At 40.7% G+C, this 17,003-nt stretch overlaps 1 protein-coding gene across 4 annotated transcripts in view; it reads left to right on the top strand.

Moving 5' to 3' along the window:
* EMC2 (ER membrane protein complex subunit 2) overlaps positions 1 to 17,003 on the top strand; it is a 53,500-nt gene that overhangs the window by 20,342 nt on the left and 16,155 nt on the right. For all 4 annotated transcript variants that reach the window (XR_014790015.1, XR_014790016.1, XM_084848930.1 and 1 more), the window contains exons 4-5: positions 4,589 to 4,674; positions 6,421 to 6,478. Coding sequence is in view for 2 of the 4 variants with exons in the window: in XM_084848930.1 (XP_084705056.1) it covers positions 4,589 to 4,674; positions 6,421 to 6,478 (144 nt within the window). In the remaining 2 variants the exon portion in view is untranslated. The remainder of the gene's footprint in view (positions 1 to 4,588; positions 4,675 to 6,420; positions 6,479 to 17,003) is intronic.

Raw genomic sequence — 17,003 nt, 5'->3', positions numbered from 1 at the left:
CTGATATCTTCTCTGACCATGTTCTTCTGGTGGAAGAGCATGTAAATGCTTGAATTATACAAGCTTTTCAATAGGAAGTTTGTACACTAGTTTAATAGTAGATGTGACTCAAAAAATAAATAAAACGGCACAGATTAATCTTGTGCAGTGTATTAAAAAGACCATTTATGAATTTAAGGTACTTGTAGTCTCAAGAGGAGAAATAGATTTACTTCATCAATGGTCTAGGAACTATGAACACAGTATTAGAAAATACTGTATTATAATAGTGAACTTCGCATGGATTGGAATAGCTTGAGGTGCAACATAAAAAGTGAAGAAGTTCTTACCTTCACTCATATTATATTTGCCTTCAGAGAACAGAACATAAGAGCCATGCTGGACCAGACTAAAGGCCTATCTAGTCCAGTGTTTTTTTCACATAGTGGCCGGATTCCCCAATAGGAAGCCCACAAGAAGGACATGAATGGAATAGCACCCTTCTGCTTGTGTTCCCTAGCAACTGGTATTCAGAAACATAGCGTCTGTGATACTGGAGGGAATATATCGCCATGACTAGTAACCACTGATAGCCTTGTCCTCCATGATTTTGTGTAACCCATTTTAAAGCTATATCTTATAGACTGATCGCGAATTCCATAGTATAACTATGAGCTGTGCGTACTTCCCCTCTGGTCAGTTTCATGACCAACTTTTCTAGGGTGGAGTCATTTAGAGCATCGAAAAAAATTAGCTTTGCCATGACCGGAACATTCATTTATCTAGTCGCTGTGAGGGTTATTGAAGTCACCCATTATTACAACACTTTTCTGTTTGGATGCCTCCCTGATTTCATCTCCATCTTAAGATCACTCTGAGCATTTTGCTCATGGGGATGTTAGCATGTCCCTAGCACTCAATTACTTTTAGGGCTTGCTACTATCGCCCACAGTGATTCTGTGAAGGAGTCTGCCTCTTTTGAGGTTTCTAGTTTGTTTGATATAGAGTGACACCATCCCCAGTATGCCCTTCCCAGTCTTTCCTATAGAGTTTGTATCCAGAGTTGACCATGTCCCACTGGTTCCCATTATACCCACTATATCTATGTTCTCCTTTAAAACCTTGCACTCACTCTTCCATCTTAGCTTGGAGGCTATGTTCTCCAGTGCTTAATTGATTTAAACCCTTTCTCCTTACACAATGGTCTCATCCATGTATTGAAACCCCTCAGCTTTGCCTGTCTAGCTGGCCATGCAAGTGGAACAAGTAGCATTTCAGAGAAGGCTCTCTTGGAGGTTCTGGCTTTCAGTGTCCTACTTAGCAGCCTAAATTTGCTTTCCAGCACCTCACAACATCTCCCCACATCTTTGTTGCTGATGTATACCACAACCACTGAATTAATCCCAGCATGATCTACCAGGCTATCTAGAAGATGTGTGATATCCACAACCTTCGCATCAGGCAGGGAACTCACTATGTGGTCTACTCACCCATCGCAAACCCAGCTGTCTGTGTCTCCAAGTAGATGTTCCCACTACCACAAGACCCCTACCACCCCCTGAAGGCATATCCTCAGCACAAGAGGATATCTGTTAGTCCCCCAAAGGATGAGTCCCTTCTAAGGGATTATTTTCCTCTTTCATGGAGTGATGCCTCAATTCTCTAAGTCCCTCTCTCAGCTGTCACTGTGGCATTGACACACCCCTGTCACATCCCCAGAGGTTTCATCCACAAACCTTTTTGTATCTCTCACCTTGTTCAGCTCAGCAATCTTGGTTTCAAGGGAACAAAGTTATTCCCTGAGGGCCAGGAGCTCATTGCACTGAGCACATACCCAGAATGCTTATCCTCCGCGCAGGTAATCAGATATGCAAAACCTCTTTCAGAGTGTTTTAAATAAAGTAGGCTAGTGATTTTGTGTATCACAGGGATGCAGAACCTCATTCGGTCCAAGGGTTGAATTCCATTTCAGAGACGTTTTCAGGGTGGTGGGCAGGGCTCAAGGCAAAGGGCTGGGGCCAGACAATCCAGCCTTCCCTCATTTCCTGTTACTTCAGAGTGCCAGCAAGAGCAAAGAGACAAATTTGCAATGCAATCCAATATTGCACTGCTGCTGATCATGTCGTGGCATCATAGAAGCAATGACATCACTTTGAATTCACCGTGTTGAAACAAAAAAGGTGATACTATGTGCATAAAATACAGACATATGTAGGAATTGTGCATTGACATTCTCCTTCTTTTAAAACACGGTTATGAATTTCCCAAAGAACCAACCAACAAGTTCAAAACTGTGATTTTTTTTAACACCAATAATTGCCGCAACAGTTTTAAGTTTGAACCTCTGGCCCCAAAGTGTCCTATAAGAAACACAGCATGGTGCAAGCAGTGTTACTACTTGGTCTCCACATTGAAAACAGTTTAAAAGCCTAATGAAAATGTTAGATTTTTATTGGTCCACATACTTAATTGTAAGGGCATTCAAAATAGTCATAATTCTGACTGGCCTTTTGCCACAGCTGCAGACACCAGATTCCAAAACTGTATTTGAACTCTAACTTCTTGTCTGTAGAAAACAACAAATAGGAGGCCTGTCATGCCATCAGTTCCAGATGAGATATGGTAGACCTTCACTTAGCTTAATCTAAACTTTTGGTATTTTAGAACTGTTTCTTCAACTCCGAAACGTCTGTTCATAACCTGTGGAAGTTTTGTAGTTCTCCAACTTCATCTCTGTCAAGTGGCACACACACGCGTGCGCGCGCACGTGCACACACACACACACACTGCCCTCCCACAGCCCCACATGTATGCGCACGCACACACACACAGCCACTCAGCACATGGCTTTAGTGAGATCACCTGCTTTTGGCAGCCACCTGTAGTACCTGTGTGTCAGAAGTTGGGGTCTGCATTTTCTTTTCCTTATTTTGATTAAAGTAAGATCATTTTCACAGTTCCCTTTTTATATTTAAGTATTTTTCATTTCCTTTCTGGCTGTTCCTCCCCCTTAATGACAAAATTCAAGGCAAGGGGAGGGGGAGTCAGGAAGTATGTCAGGTTTGGTCTGCCTTGATTAAATACAGTTTGTTCAGGGTCTGCAATGCCAGACTTCTTGGAAAAATGGATGTGCCATTTTTCCATTGCTGAAACAAAATAGATACTAAATAGGAACAATGGGGTAAATTTCCAAAATACACTTTCTCTCATCATTCCTACCACTGAAACCCTTTTCATGCTCTTGCTTTCTCTCACTGACCTGTGTCTTTCCTTGCCTTTGTTACACCATGATAACTTCATCTCTGTCCAAAATTATGCCGTTGAGTTTATTCAGTTTGTCTTCCACACTGACTTTGTTAAGCCTTTCTGCTCCAGAGTTGTTCAACTAAATTATCAGGATGGCCAGACTTGTTCTGTGACCTGTTGCCCTGACCTGTGATCACCAGCACCCCGAACCTAGCCACCATGCTTCCTTATGATTGTGTTAATCCATGTGCGATATCAAAGAAAATACGGCAGATGAAGATGGATGTATCCACTGGAAAAAGCAGAGAGGGGTGCCTAAGCGGAGATGAGGAAGAAGCAGAAATGCATTTGAGTGAGTGGAGATGAGGAACAAGAAGAAACCCAGACAAGCTCATTGGCCACATGTCTTGTATTGAAGAGTAGAACTCAACTCACTTCTCTTCACTAGCTTTTGTTCTCTTTGCATCCATATCCCATTTCTCATTTTTCATAGTCAAACCTAATCTTATTTCTCTTTTATGCTCCAGCTTGAGATCTTAGTTATTCTAACACTCTCACTCACATCTCCTGTTCTCTCTGTTGATCTGCTCTTTCATGATCCCTTTATATCTAGAACTTATAGGTATAAAATATTATGTTTGTCTTTTCGTTTGTTTCCTCTCTAAATTGTGCTATTTTTGCAGATTCCTTAATTTTGCCCATTCTAATAATTTTTTCAAGAACCTCTGATACCTGGAAACAGTTAGTATTGGAATTATTTTTCCAACTAAAAGTGCCTTCATTACCTGTTACTGACTTACCCCATTAATAGGTCTTTTCCTTTAATCAAAAGTCACATTATAGGAAATAGCATTAACTGGTCTATTACGTGGTTTCAATGTTTTATATATTTTATATTGTTTTATTGTTTGCTTTTTGGTTTTAATTTTGTAAACTGCCCAGAGAGCTTTGACTATTGGGCGGTATAGAAATGAAATGAAATAAATAATAAAGTGTTCTTTGTCTTAACTTTCTTGTGTTGCAAAGGCTATCCACAGGAGTGCAAACTGCATTCTGTGGTCAAAACTCAAAAGAATGGTCCTAATAAATTATAGGATAGTTTCTGGATAATTTTTTTTTAACTGACTGCAGAATATTTTGTAGCTTCAAGTCTGTAGTGGGTTCTGTCTATGGCCTGGTATCTCTCAAACATTGCTGGAGAGGTGTTGGTATGGTACTTTGGTTTGCATTAAGAAAGGTCACTGCCAGATGAGCCTCTCACTTGTTGCACTTAAATAAACATCATTCACATGTTGATTTCAAACTTGAGAGAAAAGTGTGTTCCTTACCCCCACCTCTCTTTGTGGCATTCTTAAAAATATAGTTTTGTCTTCAAGAACTGAGACGGCAATTCCCTGGGAGCCATAGAGTTAAGCGGTTAACTGGCATGAGATTTGAAGCCATGGAGAGGTAACTGAATTTTTAATAAAATCTTTTCCAGACTCAGCTTTAAAAAAAGTCTCCCACAGTCAAAAATTCTGTGAAGGAAGTAAACTTGTGTACATGGTAATAAGATAGGATTGTCAGTGGTAGATAAACAGACTTTAGTTAGTATGAAAACATATTAGAGAATTTAAGAGAGATATTATGTACAATAACAAATTCTTACGCAGTATCTAAAAACTTACCAACCACTCTTAAACTTTAGTAGCACAGTCCAACTCTTTCAGTGATGTCCTATATTATACATAGCCTTGTTCATGAGATAGGTTCTACCCTACTGAAGATTTGCTAATTTTGGTTAGTCCTAAGAAATACATTGCACAGCTGTGGATTTTGAATGTGAAAATATGTTCTTCTGATATCTCAGAAATAGAAATAAGAGGGACACTAGTGGAACTGTTGGCCTCAAATAGCTATGTTCATAAAGAGGTCCTCGGTATATTAAAACAGCTGCCTAACGTTGGGACACAACATCTAATAAACAATTTCGGGGGATCCTTTTGAAGCAGAGGCTGTTGTTTGAAGAGATTTCATGTATGCAGCTTCCACACAACGGAAAACAATATGGTTATATAGGAGAGGAGCCCTGATGATGAAGAAAGGCCATACTTCAGCAGTAGAATATGACCTGGTTTGGATGACATGAGAGCCCACTGTGGCTTAACCCTTGGGGTGCTGTGACGTGTGCCAGCTGCCATAATGAATATGCAGGCTCTGGCTAGGGGTTGCCGTGGCTTGTCATGTCATCCAAACCTGACCAGTGAGGATTAAACAACGGTTGCATAACCCATGGTCTGTTTTAGGATTATGCAAGGGTTGTTTAACCCTCGAATAAACCCACTACCCAGGTTTGGATGATACGATAAGCCACGGCAACTCCTGGCTGGGGCTAGCATATTCATAATGGCGGCTGGCACACACCACAGCTCCTTGTGGGTTAATTAACCCACAGTGGGCTGTTGTGTCATGTGAACTGGCCCTTTATGAATTCATTGTATAAAGTAATCCCAGTTAAAAAGTGGCATCTCTGGGAGCACGGCTGCCTGAAATCTTGCAGAGCCATTGCTAAACACAGTAGGTAGTATTGGGTAGATGGATCCATTGTCTGATTCTGAATTTGGAACCTTCTCTCTTTATAGTCTTGTCAGAAAGTCATTCTGATGATAAAGTATTTTATTTATTTTAAAAGTTTACAGCCAACATTTTGACTGAATAATCCTGAAGGCAGCTTATGACAGTTTGCAATAATAGAAAACAAAAACCCCATCCACAGGTACACAGTAAGCCAGAGGTTGAACAGAGTTTACCATTGAGTCACATGCAACAACTCCTACACATAGGAACATAGGAAGCTGCCTTACGCTGAGCCCATCTTGCCCAGTATTGTCAACACTGACTGGCAGCATCTATCCAAGTTTTCAGGCAGGATTCTTTCCTAGCTCTACCTGGAGATACCAGGGATTGAACCTGAAACCCTTCCCCCGAAAGGCTGATGACCCTGAATACACCAGAATACACATTCAGCCAATTTAATCTAACCAGATGAGCATTATTATGCAGGTTCATGTCGACAACCAGATGATCCTCTGCATCTCTACTGGCCATGCACATGTGTACCTCTTGTTGGATTGATGTCTCTTGTTGGGTTGGGGTGAAAGACTCGAAGTATATGGAATTCATGTGCAAGTGTTTTTTGTTTGCACCTTACAACAGGTATGATGATGCAATCCAGCTGTATGACAGAATTTTGCAAGAAGATTCGACTAATACTGTAAGTCGAAAATAAAAATAACCTTAGAGTTATATACTTCATGCTAATATTCTATAACTTCTCTATTCATAAGAACATTTGGTTAAAATTCCAAAGTCGGAAACATCTGAGATGGTGAACTTAATATTTTTTTTAGATGTTGAGCTTTTATTAATGTATTTAGTCTATGATGTAGAATGGTACAACTGGTCCTCATTGGGCACCTAATCTAGATGCTAATAAATGTTACGGATTCCAAAAGACAAATCAAAAGAACTAGTTCAGTATATTTTCAACTCTTAATGAAGTTTCTAAGACTCCAGTTAATAATTTTAAACTGGTTTTATGTGAGAGGCAAGTTGTTTCGGCCAATAGAAAAAGCATTGTCATGTTGCCCAACTGGAATTATTAGAGCTTCAAGCTCCATGAGAGATAACTGAAAATATTGGCTTGGATACAATGGTGCCTTTCCAATCCCAAAGGCCTTCACACCAGAAGAGGCACATGAAATGCAGAGAGCTATTTTCAGTGGATTTTTGTTTCCCCACCCCCCAAATCTTGAGAGACATCATCCAGAGGTTTGGGATGTGATGTGGTTTCAGTATGCAGATGACACGCATACGACCTTTCATTTCTACCATCTAATCCCAGGGGGGAGGTGGTAGTAGTTCCAAACAGGTGTCTCAAGGCAGTTTTGGGACAATGAGGGCGAACAAGCTGAAATTGTATCCTGACAAGACAGAGTTCCTGTGGTTTGGGAAAACCACTGAACTGGATAGAGGTGTGCAGCCTGCCTTAGACAGAGTTGCAACTCAGACATGCAGTTTGGGGGTCGTCCTGGATTTTGCACTTTCAGTGTGGAGGCACAGGTGAAATCAGTAGTCAGGATTTCTCCCAGCTTCAGCTGGTCTCCCAGCTGCAGCCCATCGAGAAAACACCTCACCACAGTGACACATGTTCTGGTTACATCCAGTTTGGACTACTCTAATGAAATGGTAGGACATGTTCCCCATGCTCATGTTTCCTTGCCTAACTGACCAAAATGTTTCCTGGTAAGATTTGGAACAGAATGTTGATAACTTGGGTCGAAGGTGAGAATCTTAATAGCTATATTCTCACATAATGAGAAGCAATAAATGAAAAGTCAACTGTATTGGGCCAGCTGTTGTTTAAAATGTTGAAAGCAAGCTTTCTTAAGTTGCATCAGTAGTTTGAGGTTTGTCTAGCTGCCTTCCAAGGGAAACAACAGATGCTAATGCAAGACAATGAGCCTTTACGGACATAATAGTGGCAGTTTGTGGGTTAATCCATGATTTGCTGTGGTGCATGATGCCACCATTTTCAGTATGCAATCTCCAATAAGAGGTTGCTCTGTCGCAACCAAACCCAGACACTATAGGTTAATCATGGATTAAACAACCCATAGTTAACATAACAACTAATTGTAGGTTAACTTTGGGTTGTTTAAGGCACGATTAACCCATAGTGTCCAGGTTTGGTCATGATGGAACCGATCAGAGGTCACATATTTAAAGAGATAGTGGCATGTGCTTGGTGTGGGCCAAGCAAATCTTTGGTTAACTAACCCATGATTTATTGTCATTAGGTGCAAACCGGGTCAATGGATTAATTAGAATGTTGCTATTTGAGTTTTTGGTGTTAAAAATGTTTCCTAATTTGGGAGAAGAATTAGACTTGAATAATTTGGACAACTAAAAATAAAAGAGTCAAACTGCATGCAGTTTTGGAACTTTTTTCCCAAGTCATCCTGAGTATTTTATTTATAAACATGGTGAATCAAATGTAATAATTCTGATCAACAGCAAAACACCACTCTGCATGCTAGATACGAGTAGTTATCATATTGGGTCCAATCAAAAAATTAATTGGATCAGATGGTTTATATAAAAGCTTATATTGCACCAGATGCTATATAAGAAAGTGTGTTCTTTGAATAGCACAGAAACGTAACCAGTAGTCCATTCACATGCAGACTGCAAGGTTGCAGGAATTGCATTTTTTCATATGTATGTTTGAGTTTTCAACCTACAAAACAAAAGTATAACAGACAATGTGCAACCTCTAATAAATAATAAGGAATTAGGCTTTCTGGAAAGTTTTGAAATAACACTAATGATGCCACTGTCCCTCTTTGTACTTTTATATTCTTTCTGTCGTGCACTAACGCAGGTCCTAGTGTTTCCAATTCAATAACACGGTGCTAAAACATCCTAAATTTGCCAGGCAGTAATACAGATAAGGGTTCCACTGCATACTGCCATATTAGAACAGCTGATTACTTATATTTCTTACAATTCATAAAATCTGTTTAATATTGAGCAAATGCCTTTTCTTCAGACAAATGTGGCTGGTTTGATTTTGTGTCCTAATGAATGATGGTTAAGTAGAAAGTTTTGATAAATTGTCAGGTATTGGAGTTGTTTATATGTCATCTACCTGTTAATTATTACCATCTGCACATATGGCTGCTGTAGGAAAATAAATGCTTCATGGTTTTAAACTGAAACTATTGCTGAGTTTGTCTTGGCATCGATTTGAGTTTAAAGCAGTCTCTTCTGGTGTGCTGACACATGGAGCTGCTTAGATATATTAAACATTTTCTCTTGTTTGGCAAGTGAAACATAGACTTTTGTTCACATAAGTCATGTAAAAATCATGCATTGCAGGAGCTGACAGTTTCAAACAGGAAAGATAGGGGCTGCACAAGGATTAAAAACAACTTTAATATCCAAAGGCTTTTTCCATTAGGGTACAGAGAGTTGTAAACTTTAGCTTATGTAATAGAAAAGTGCATCTTAGTGCCAGTCATTGTTACATCCTACAACTATGAAATGGAGATGGGGGCAGACATTTTAAGGTTTAAAAAATGTTAAAATAGATTTCATTTTTATATGAAAGGGACACTTAAAACCCTAAATTAAAAATGGGACACTTAAAAGTCATAGTCCATGTACTATGTAGGGTTACGTAGCCTTGACGTATGGTGAAAAGCAGTTCTGAGCAACATGCCTTATGTACGGCCAGGTTCTGTTATACTCCATTAGCCTCAATAGTTGAATCTTTGGCTAGGAATTCATTCCTTTCTCCAAGCTCTTGATGTATGTCTCATAGATTTCCATTTTGAACCTTTACTGCACTTAGAGCATTCTCCAGAAAATAATTCTGAGTTGCTGGAAAAAAGCAGATAATGTCGGGTTGTGAAAGTGAATCATACCATGGGAAAATAAGTGAATAAGAGGAAATGAATACTGTGTTTGGTCTCCCATCTCTTTTACCCTTATGGATTTCAGAATCAGGTCATTATATCAGAACCAGGCTTTAAAAAGTTTGCAGTCATTTTGGTTGCCGAGAAAATCTTTCATTGATACAAATCTTACTGTGCATCAAATATAATGCAAAAATAGAAAAAATATTACTTTTTACATCTGTTTCCCACTAATTAATAAAAAGGAGATAATACCTTTAGAGCATTTTAATTTAATGTATGAAATCAGGGTATAATTTGTTTTTTATTGCATTTCATTATTTAACAAAAGATAAGCAGCCAGAAATAAAACTATATCACACAGAGAGTGTGATCCTATGCCCCCTATACAGCGTCTAGGGTGACATAGGATTGTTTAGTTTCTGGGATCCGAGGTTGGAACCAGGGCTCTGACCTTGGAGCCCAGAAACCATGCACCCCTCTCCCACCTCCTCGTACTTGCCATGGTTCTCCTCGCGCTGGCTATGTCTTTGCACTTGGAAACGGAGAGCAGGGACAAGGGGGCAGTCCCAGGGGTGGGAAGGGAGAAGACCATGGAAGCTGCTTTACACAGCTTCCTTTCAGGTCTAGAAGGTCCTTCCCTCCCTGAAGCCTCCCTGTCTAGTTTCAGCAAGTCACAGCAAGATGGGCAAAATCGCCCATTTAGCCAAAATGCTGGGCAGCTGAAACATGGAGGAGAGGATCCCCTCCATGGATAGTCGGCAGCCTCCGATTTCAGATAGGATTGCACCCTGAAATAATCAAAGCCTGTGATGGAAGCCATAGAAACATTTCTTACATATACCACTCATTTCCAGTCATCTGTAACTTTTTTTTATACTTAACACTGAATTTCTCATATGCTGATAATTTTATTGAATTGAGCAGCTCTCAGATTCTCCTAATTCACTTTCCTTTTTTAGCTCTTAGCTGTGTTTTTCAGTGTTTTGCAAATTCATTTTTGCAGACGTTAACACACATAAGGAGTATTTATAATTGAGGTATGATCAAGCTTCTGGGTAGAAGAACATTTTTTCTGTGCTTTCTCTGTCTCTGACAAAGCAAAGAAAACATGTGAACAAAAGGCTTATAAAAATGATGATTTGAGACCCACCCCACACCCAGTCACACAATGACATGTCTGTAGCTCCATTCAGGCATTTTAGTTCTGTCTTTAATCAACATGTGAACAGGGGAAGCTGAGCATGCTAGCTCCGCCCCACACATCGCAATCCCTGTTGCCCTCCACAAGTTGGAGGGATAATTTCTGAATTACCCTTTTCTACTTGTGTAGGCTGCCTATGCAGTTTAGAACCCTGGAAAATTGAGGGTGGAGCTATACTTGTTGTGTCCCCTCCCCCCTTCACATGTTGATTAAAGACAGGACTATACTGTCTGAATAGGGCTTATATGAAAGCAAGAACTCTTTTAATGGCAGGAGACTTTACTGATGGGAGATAACCACACATGCAATTTATTTTTAAGGGTCTTGCGCCAAATGTACATTAGGTTGAATTGTGTATATGAATTAGGCTTTGGTTCTGTATTCTGATTAAACATGTAGGTTAAGTGTCTCTTTCAGTTATTTCTTTTTTAATCTAATGTTCCAGTGGTAAACTTGGTTCTTTTTATTTCAAGTGATGAACACACTCATCAATACCTGCTGAAAGGGGAGGCTGAACCCCTCGTGCAGCATTACCCTCACTTGTAAAACTGCATGGTTCGAGTGTCCTCTTAAATGCTTGCCAAATTTTTCTGTGAACCAAACCCCTTATCATCACCCTGTGGGCTTAGCTTCACTTCTGGCTGAAGACATCAGTGTGCGTACTTCCCTCATGTTTTTAAACAAAATAATTGCCCAGCTGTCCTCTCCATAAGACCTTGTGAATTAATGGGACAGAATACATTTTTATGCATGAACTGCGTAGAAACGTAGCAATAGCTTCATGAAAAGTCAACTGAAATGTGGTGCAATATGATCGTAATGTAACTATGCCATAAAATCTCTACCTACCCAGAATAGAGCAATCCATTACAAGCATGAAGAGAAGTTTGTTATCCTCTGTCTCATGGGTGGGGAAGCTCTTTCAACCCAAGGGCCAAATTCAGCTTAGGAGAAGCTCTTGGGGGCCACATTTCACTGGTGGGCAGGGACAAAATACAACCACCACCACCCCAGCATATTGTAGTTAAAGCTCTTACTTGGGAGCTTTAACTACAATAGTAAGCTTTAGGGGGGGCATTTCAACCTTTTGGAATGGGGAAAAAAACTGCACAAAAGCCAGAAAACCACAAAATGATCAGTGTCGGGGGGAAGGGGATAGGGTCATGTGAAGGGGATGTGGCTATATGGAGGATCCCAGATTGGGACTGTAGGAGGAGTGGATTTGTCCCCCAGACCTGAGGTTTCCCACCCCATCTGAAAAAAGAGGTCTCTGAAGCTGGAAAGTTTGTCTGATCTCTAGCAAAACTTACTCCACTAAAAGGCTTTCTATGCCTGCCATCCCTTCCCGATCCATTTGGTATAATTCAGTTTTCATGACTAAGAGGCAGACCCTATAGACCAGTTTTATTTGCGGTGGTGGAAATAATGACTTGGCTGGATTTAATTTTGGCAAGTGGGGGAGGCCTATAATTTCTAATCCCATTTTTACTATTAAACTTGACAGGAATCTGGAGGGAAACTGTCTCTACCCTCTCTTGGTAAACGCCATGCACTTTTACAAACCAGGGCACAACCACCTGAGGCCAGTAATGGCTGCTGATACACACTGGTATTCTTGTACATTGGAGACAGGATCTTTGGTCTTGATCATATGAGCTCACTTTTGGATCTTGCCAGAATGGTATCTTTCTCTGGATTCCTCTAAAATTGCAGTGTTCCATCTTTGGATAAATGGTTTGATCTTCAGTTGAAAAATCTTTTTTTAAGCATTAAATACTATAACTGAACAAATTTTCTCATTTTTAAATAATTCCTGAAAGAAATTTGGGTCTAAAATGCAGCGGAGTTCCTTTTCAGGACAGAGTCATCAACTTCAAACTTCTCTCCTGGTAAAAGCTTTTTCCGAAGTCTGCATCGGTCTGTCTTGCTAATAAAATGCAGTAGTTGATACATGTTCAAATCCTCACTTCAGTTTGAGTCTACTTATTGCTAATTTAAAAAGAAATCATGACAAATGGAGGATTAGTTCTTGAGCCAAACTGTGGATTATTAGCTTTTTTAAATGAATAGTTTGGAATAGTTCATTGTTTAATAAAGGAATATGGGATATACTACAGCACCTTTGCTCATTTGATACCGGTTATAGCATAAGTGTTTCTTTAAGATGACCTATATCTTTCCATTAAGAATGATGGCTTTACAGAGCCAGCCAGTAATCTCTGTAGGGTTTTGTTCTTTTGAATGCTGGGAAATGGATAGGGGGAAATTCCATGTCACCAGTTCTGCATGGTCAAGCAAAACAGATCTGGTTGCAGACGCATTTTGACCAGGTACTGGTCAAATAGTTTTTGAATGAAAAGGAGGAAAATTCCTCTTGTATGTCAAGTTAGTTCTCAAGAATCTCTTGTTTTGAGAAAAATTCCAAATACTTCTACAGATGTATTCTAGCCTAACCATTGAAGTGAATCATTTTCTCACTTTCCTACCTGCTTATCAGGGGAGGGCTACTTATCCGCTGGTTGCAATTCCATAAATCAGATACAGTATGAACAGAGATAAATGGGCGTCCTTGAATCAAATGGGCCTTCTGGTTATTTTAAATGTATCTGTATTGTTCTTTATTTAATACAGAATGTAGTGGAATATATCACTTCATAAAGTAGGACAGAATTAATAGTTTCACTTGGAATGAAGATATGATAGACAGGCTTTATCACAAGAGTTTGTAACCTGTAAACTGAACATGAAGCTTGGGTTATTCAGTACTCACATGGCTGAAGAAGGATATAGTCTTATATCTGCTTAAAACGTTGCATCACCTAAGATCTTCCTACCTTTAAAAAGGATTGAATGGATCTTTAAGTGTGCAGCCCTATCAGGTTGCCACCCGTTAGAAGGAAGCCTTCAATTTTGGAGGCTTCTGAGTATCCTATGCCCTGCCAGGCTACTGCCAGCAGGGTGGGAGAAGCAATGGAGGCACATTTTGCCTCCCCATCTTCCCTTTTTTACTTTTTTCCTCTAGATGGGCCTCTGAGCCCATCTAGAGGAGTCGCACTGCCAGGGGGAGGACTGGGCTAGAGGGGCCATAGGATTTTGCATATCCCAGCCTCTCCTTTCCACTCCCCTTTCTGCCCATTGGAAGCCCTCTTTTTGACTTCTGCAAGGTTATCCAAGGCTGCTTTTGCAACCTCAGAAAAACAGGCAATGTGAGTTTTTCCGTGATGGGAAAGATTGGATCTTTAATTCCCCTTCCCAAAGTTGTGGCATTGTCTCCAGCTTTAGGAAGGGGGAATCCAAAAGATCTGATGTCGCTGGGATGCTCTCCCAGGATTGCGCCCTAAATAATTTTACTAAAATTCATCATTTGATTAGACCATAATGTTGGATAAAAGATTTATACTTCAGGATCTAAACCTTTCGCCTGGAATGCCAGCTGAGGGGCGAATTCATAGATTGATTTCCTACATGGTTTAAACTCAAAATGTAGATATTGTAACATAGGAACGGTAGTGTGTGCATGGATTGTGCAGTGGCTACTAAACTGTGTACTTTCAGCAGACTTTCATGTTTTTAACATTGATGCCTTTTCCAACACAGTGATTAGGTTTCCTCTAAGAAATTTCAGTATATCAAGTGGCTTTGGCTGTTAAAAGCCATGTTTCTCCAGCCAGAGAGTACTAGGGGTATGCACTGATCACAACATTTGGTTCATACTGCAGTTCAGAGCTTTGGAAAACAGCCTGATTTTATTTGGAGTGATTTGGAGGCTGCCTAATTTGACTTTGGTACAAGCCTGAAGCGGGATTCTGAATGAACAAATTTTCCTATCTCCCATTGAGTACATGGGAAATCCACTAACAGTTCTAACATTCTTAACAGAATTTGATGAAATTTGTAGGTATAGTAATCCTTTTAAAGGAATGAAGCCTGCCAAGTTTCATAGATATAGGGGCAGGGGCTTTTCTCCTAGGCACCATCGAAGTTGATTTTGGTGCAGGAAAAGAGACAAAACTTGATTCAAAATAAAACCTATAGAACTAAAGACATTTTTTGTGTTTGTGGGGGAGGGAATGGAGCAAAGGAAAGTGGCACTGCCTATATAACTCGTTCTAAGAGAGACTTAACAAACAAGAGCAAGAAAAAATGAAACAACTTCTACAAGATCAGGATGGATGGATAGATGGAATGGAAAAGCAAAGGAAGGGTTTAGGAAAAGGATTGGGAAGTTGGAATAAGAATTGGTTCTGACTGGAAGATTAAGGAAACAGGAAGGAATAAGTACAGAGCCTGCCACAATAATTCTTCTCACACAAAACTCTTCAACATGTTACTGCTCTCAGCTGAGATGGGAATAGCAAAAGGAGTAGGGCATCCTTGAGGAAAGGATTTGATAAAACTCAGATTCCTTCCCACAGGCACAGTGATTGGAGAACCCTCTGGTAAACTGCTCCCTGTGATTAAAAGGTAGACCTGTCAGTCACTCAATTCCTCTGCCTCACCCCCCTTGGCATTTTCCATATATGGAAAACCAGAAGCAAATTAGTGATTTTGTTTGTTGTTGTTGTTGCTGCTGCTGCTGCAGTCTGCCTGCCTGCCTGCCTTTCTGTAGCCCTCTGAATTGCACACAAAGCTTTGGGATGGTGAAGCTTCAGGTTCTGGTCAGTTCAGAGAGAATCCTGCTTCACCTTGGGATTCTTAGATCTCACCAAAGCAGCCTAATTTGATTTAGGATTCAGCCTAATCCAATACACATCCCAAGGGAGTAGCCATCCTTTAGTGACGGGTGATGGATGGTTCCAAAGGATGGGGGCAAGCCGTTTTACATCTCTTGCTGGTAATATTTATTTATTTATTTATTTAATTTCTTAAGCGCCCATCTGACCGGTAACCCAGCCACTCTGCGCGATGTACAATGGTACAATTTAAACAGTAAAATTATACATTAAAACATTATTTAAAAATACCCTAACCCATGCCAAATGCCTGCCTGAATAACAAAGTTTTCAGTGCATGGCAGAAGCTCATTAAAGAGGGGGCAGAGTGGAGTTCCCTAGGGAGGGAGTTCCACAGAGTGGGGGCCACCACAGAGAAGACCCTCTTCCTCATCCTCACCGGCCTAGCTGTCCCGGCTGATGGGACAGAGAGAAAGCCATCCGAAGCTGATCTTGTTAAGTGGCCTGTCTGGTGTTGCTGGAGGCACTCCTTGAGATAGGCTGGGCCAGAACTGCATAGGGTTTTAAAGGTCAAAACCAACACCTTGAATTTGGCCTGGAAAACAACTGCTAACCAGTGCAACTCCTTCAGCACCAGAGTGATGTGATCATGCCGGTGACTGCCTTTAATTAGGCAAGCTGCCGCATTCTGCACCAGCTGCAGCTTCCAAACCATCTTCAAGGGTAACCCCACGTAGGGCACATTACAGTAGTCTAGATGAGAGAAGACCAGGGCATGTACTACTGATGGGAGCAGATGGGTGGGAAGCCACAGCCGTTGTATCAGATGGAGTTGATACAACACTGTCCGGCTCATAGCTGACACCTGAGCCTCCATGGACAGCTGGGAGTCTAAAATAACCCCCAGGCTGCGGACCTGGTCTTTCAAGGGTAGCTGTACCCCATTCAACACCAGGTCACCATCCCCCAACCTCCTCTTGTCTCCCACCAAAAGTACCTCAGTGTTGACAGGGTTCAGCTTCAGCTTATTCCTCCCCATCCAGCCACTCACCATCTCCAGACATTTAGACAGGGATTCCACGGCCAACCCTGGTGAAGATTTGAATGAGAGGTAGAGCTGCGTGTCATCCACATAATGATGACACTGCAGCTAATATATCTGTACTCAGTCAAGGATCAGGATTTCTTGGGTTAAGATTCTACTCGGATTGTTGAAAGAAAGGAGTAGGATCACACATCCAGAGAGGAGAGGATTAGTAAGTTCCTGGCTACTGTGGGTCTACTTCTTTCATGCTGATGATGAAAATGGTGTGAAGAGTCAGGTTATGTAGAAACTGGGCAGAGTGATGTGGGAGCCAATCAGGTAAACCGAATGAGGTTTCTTGGTTATAGCAGTGCAGGAGATTTATGAATTTCAAAATTTCATAGCATTTGAGGAAAACA

This window comes from Heloderma suspectum, chromosome 4 (genome assembly GCF_057233095.1).
Source record: "Heloderma suspectum isolate Gila_16-S chromosome 4, 16-S_ref, whole genome shotgun sequence".
NCBI classification, from domain to species: domain Eukaryota; kingdom Metazoa; phylum Chordata; class Lepidosauria; order Squamata; family Helodermatidae; genus Heloderma; species Heloderma suspectum.
Note: the sequence above shows the minus strand (reverse complement) of the source record. Positions and strands in the feature narration are given on the sequence as shown.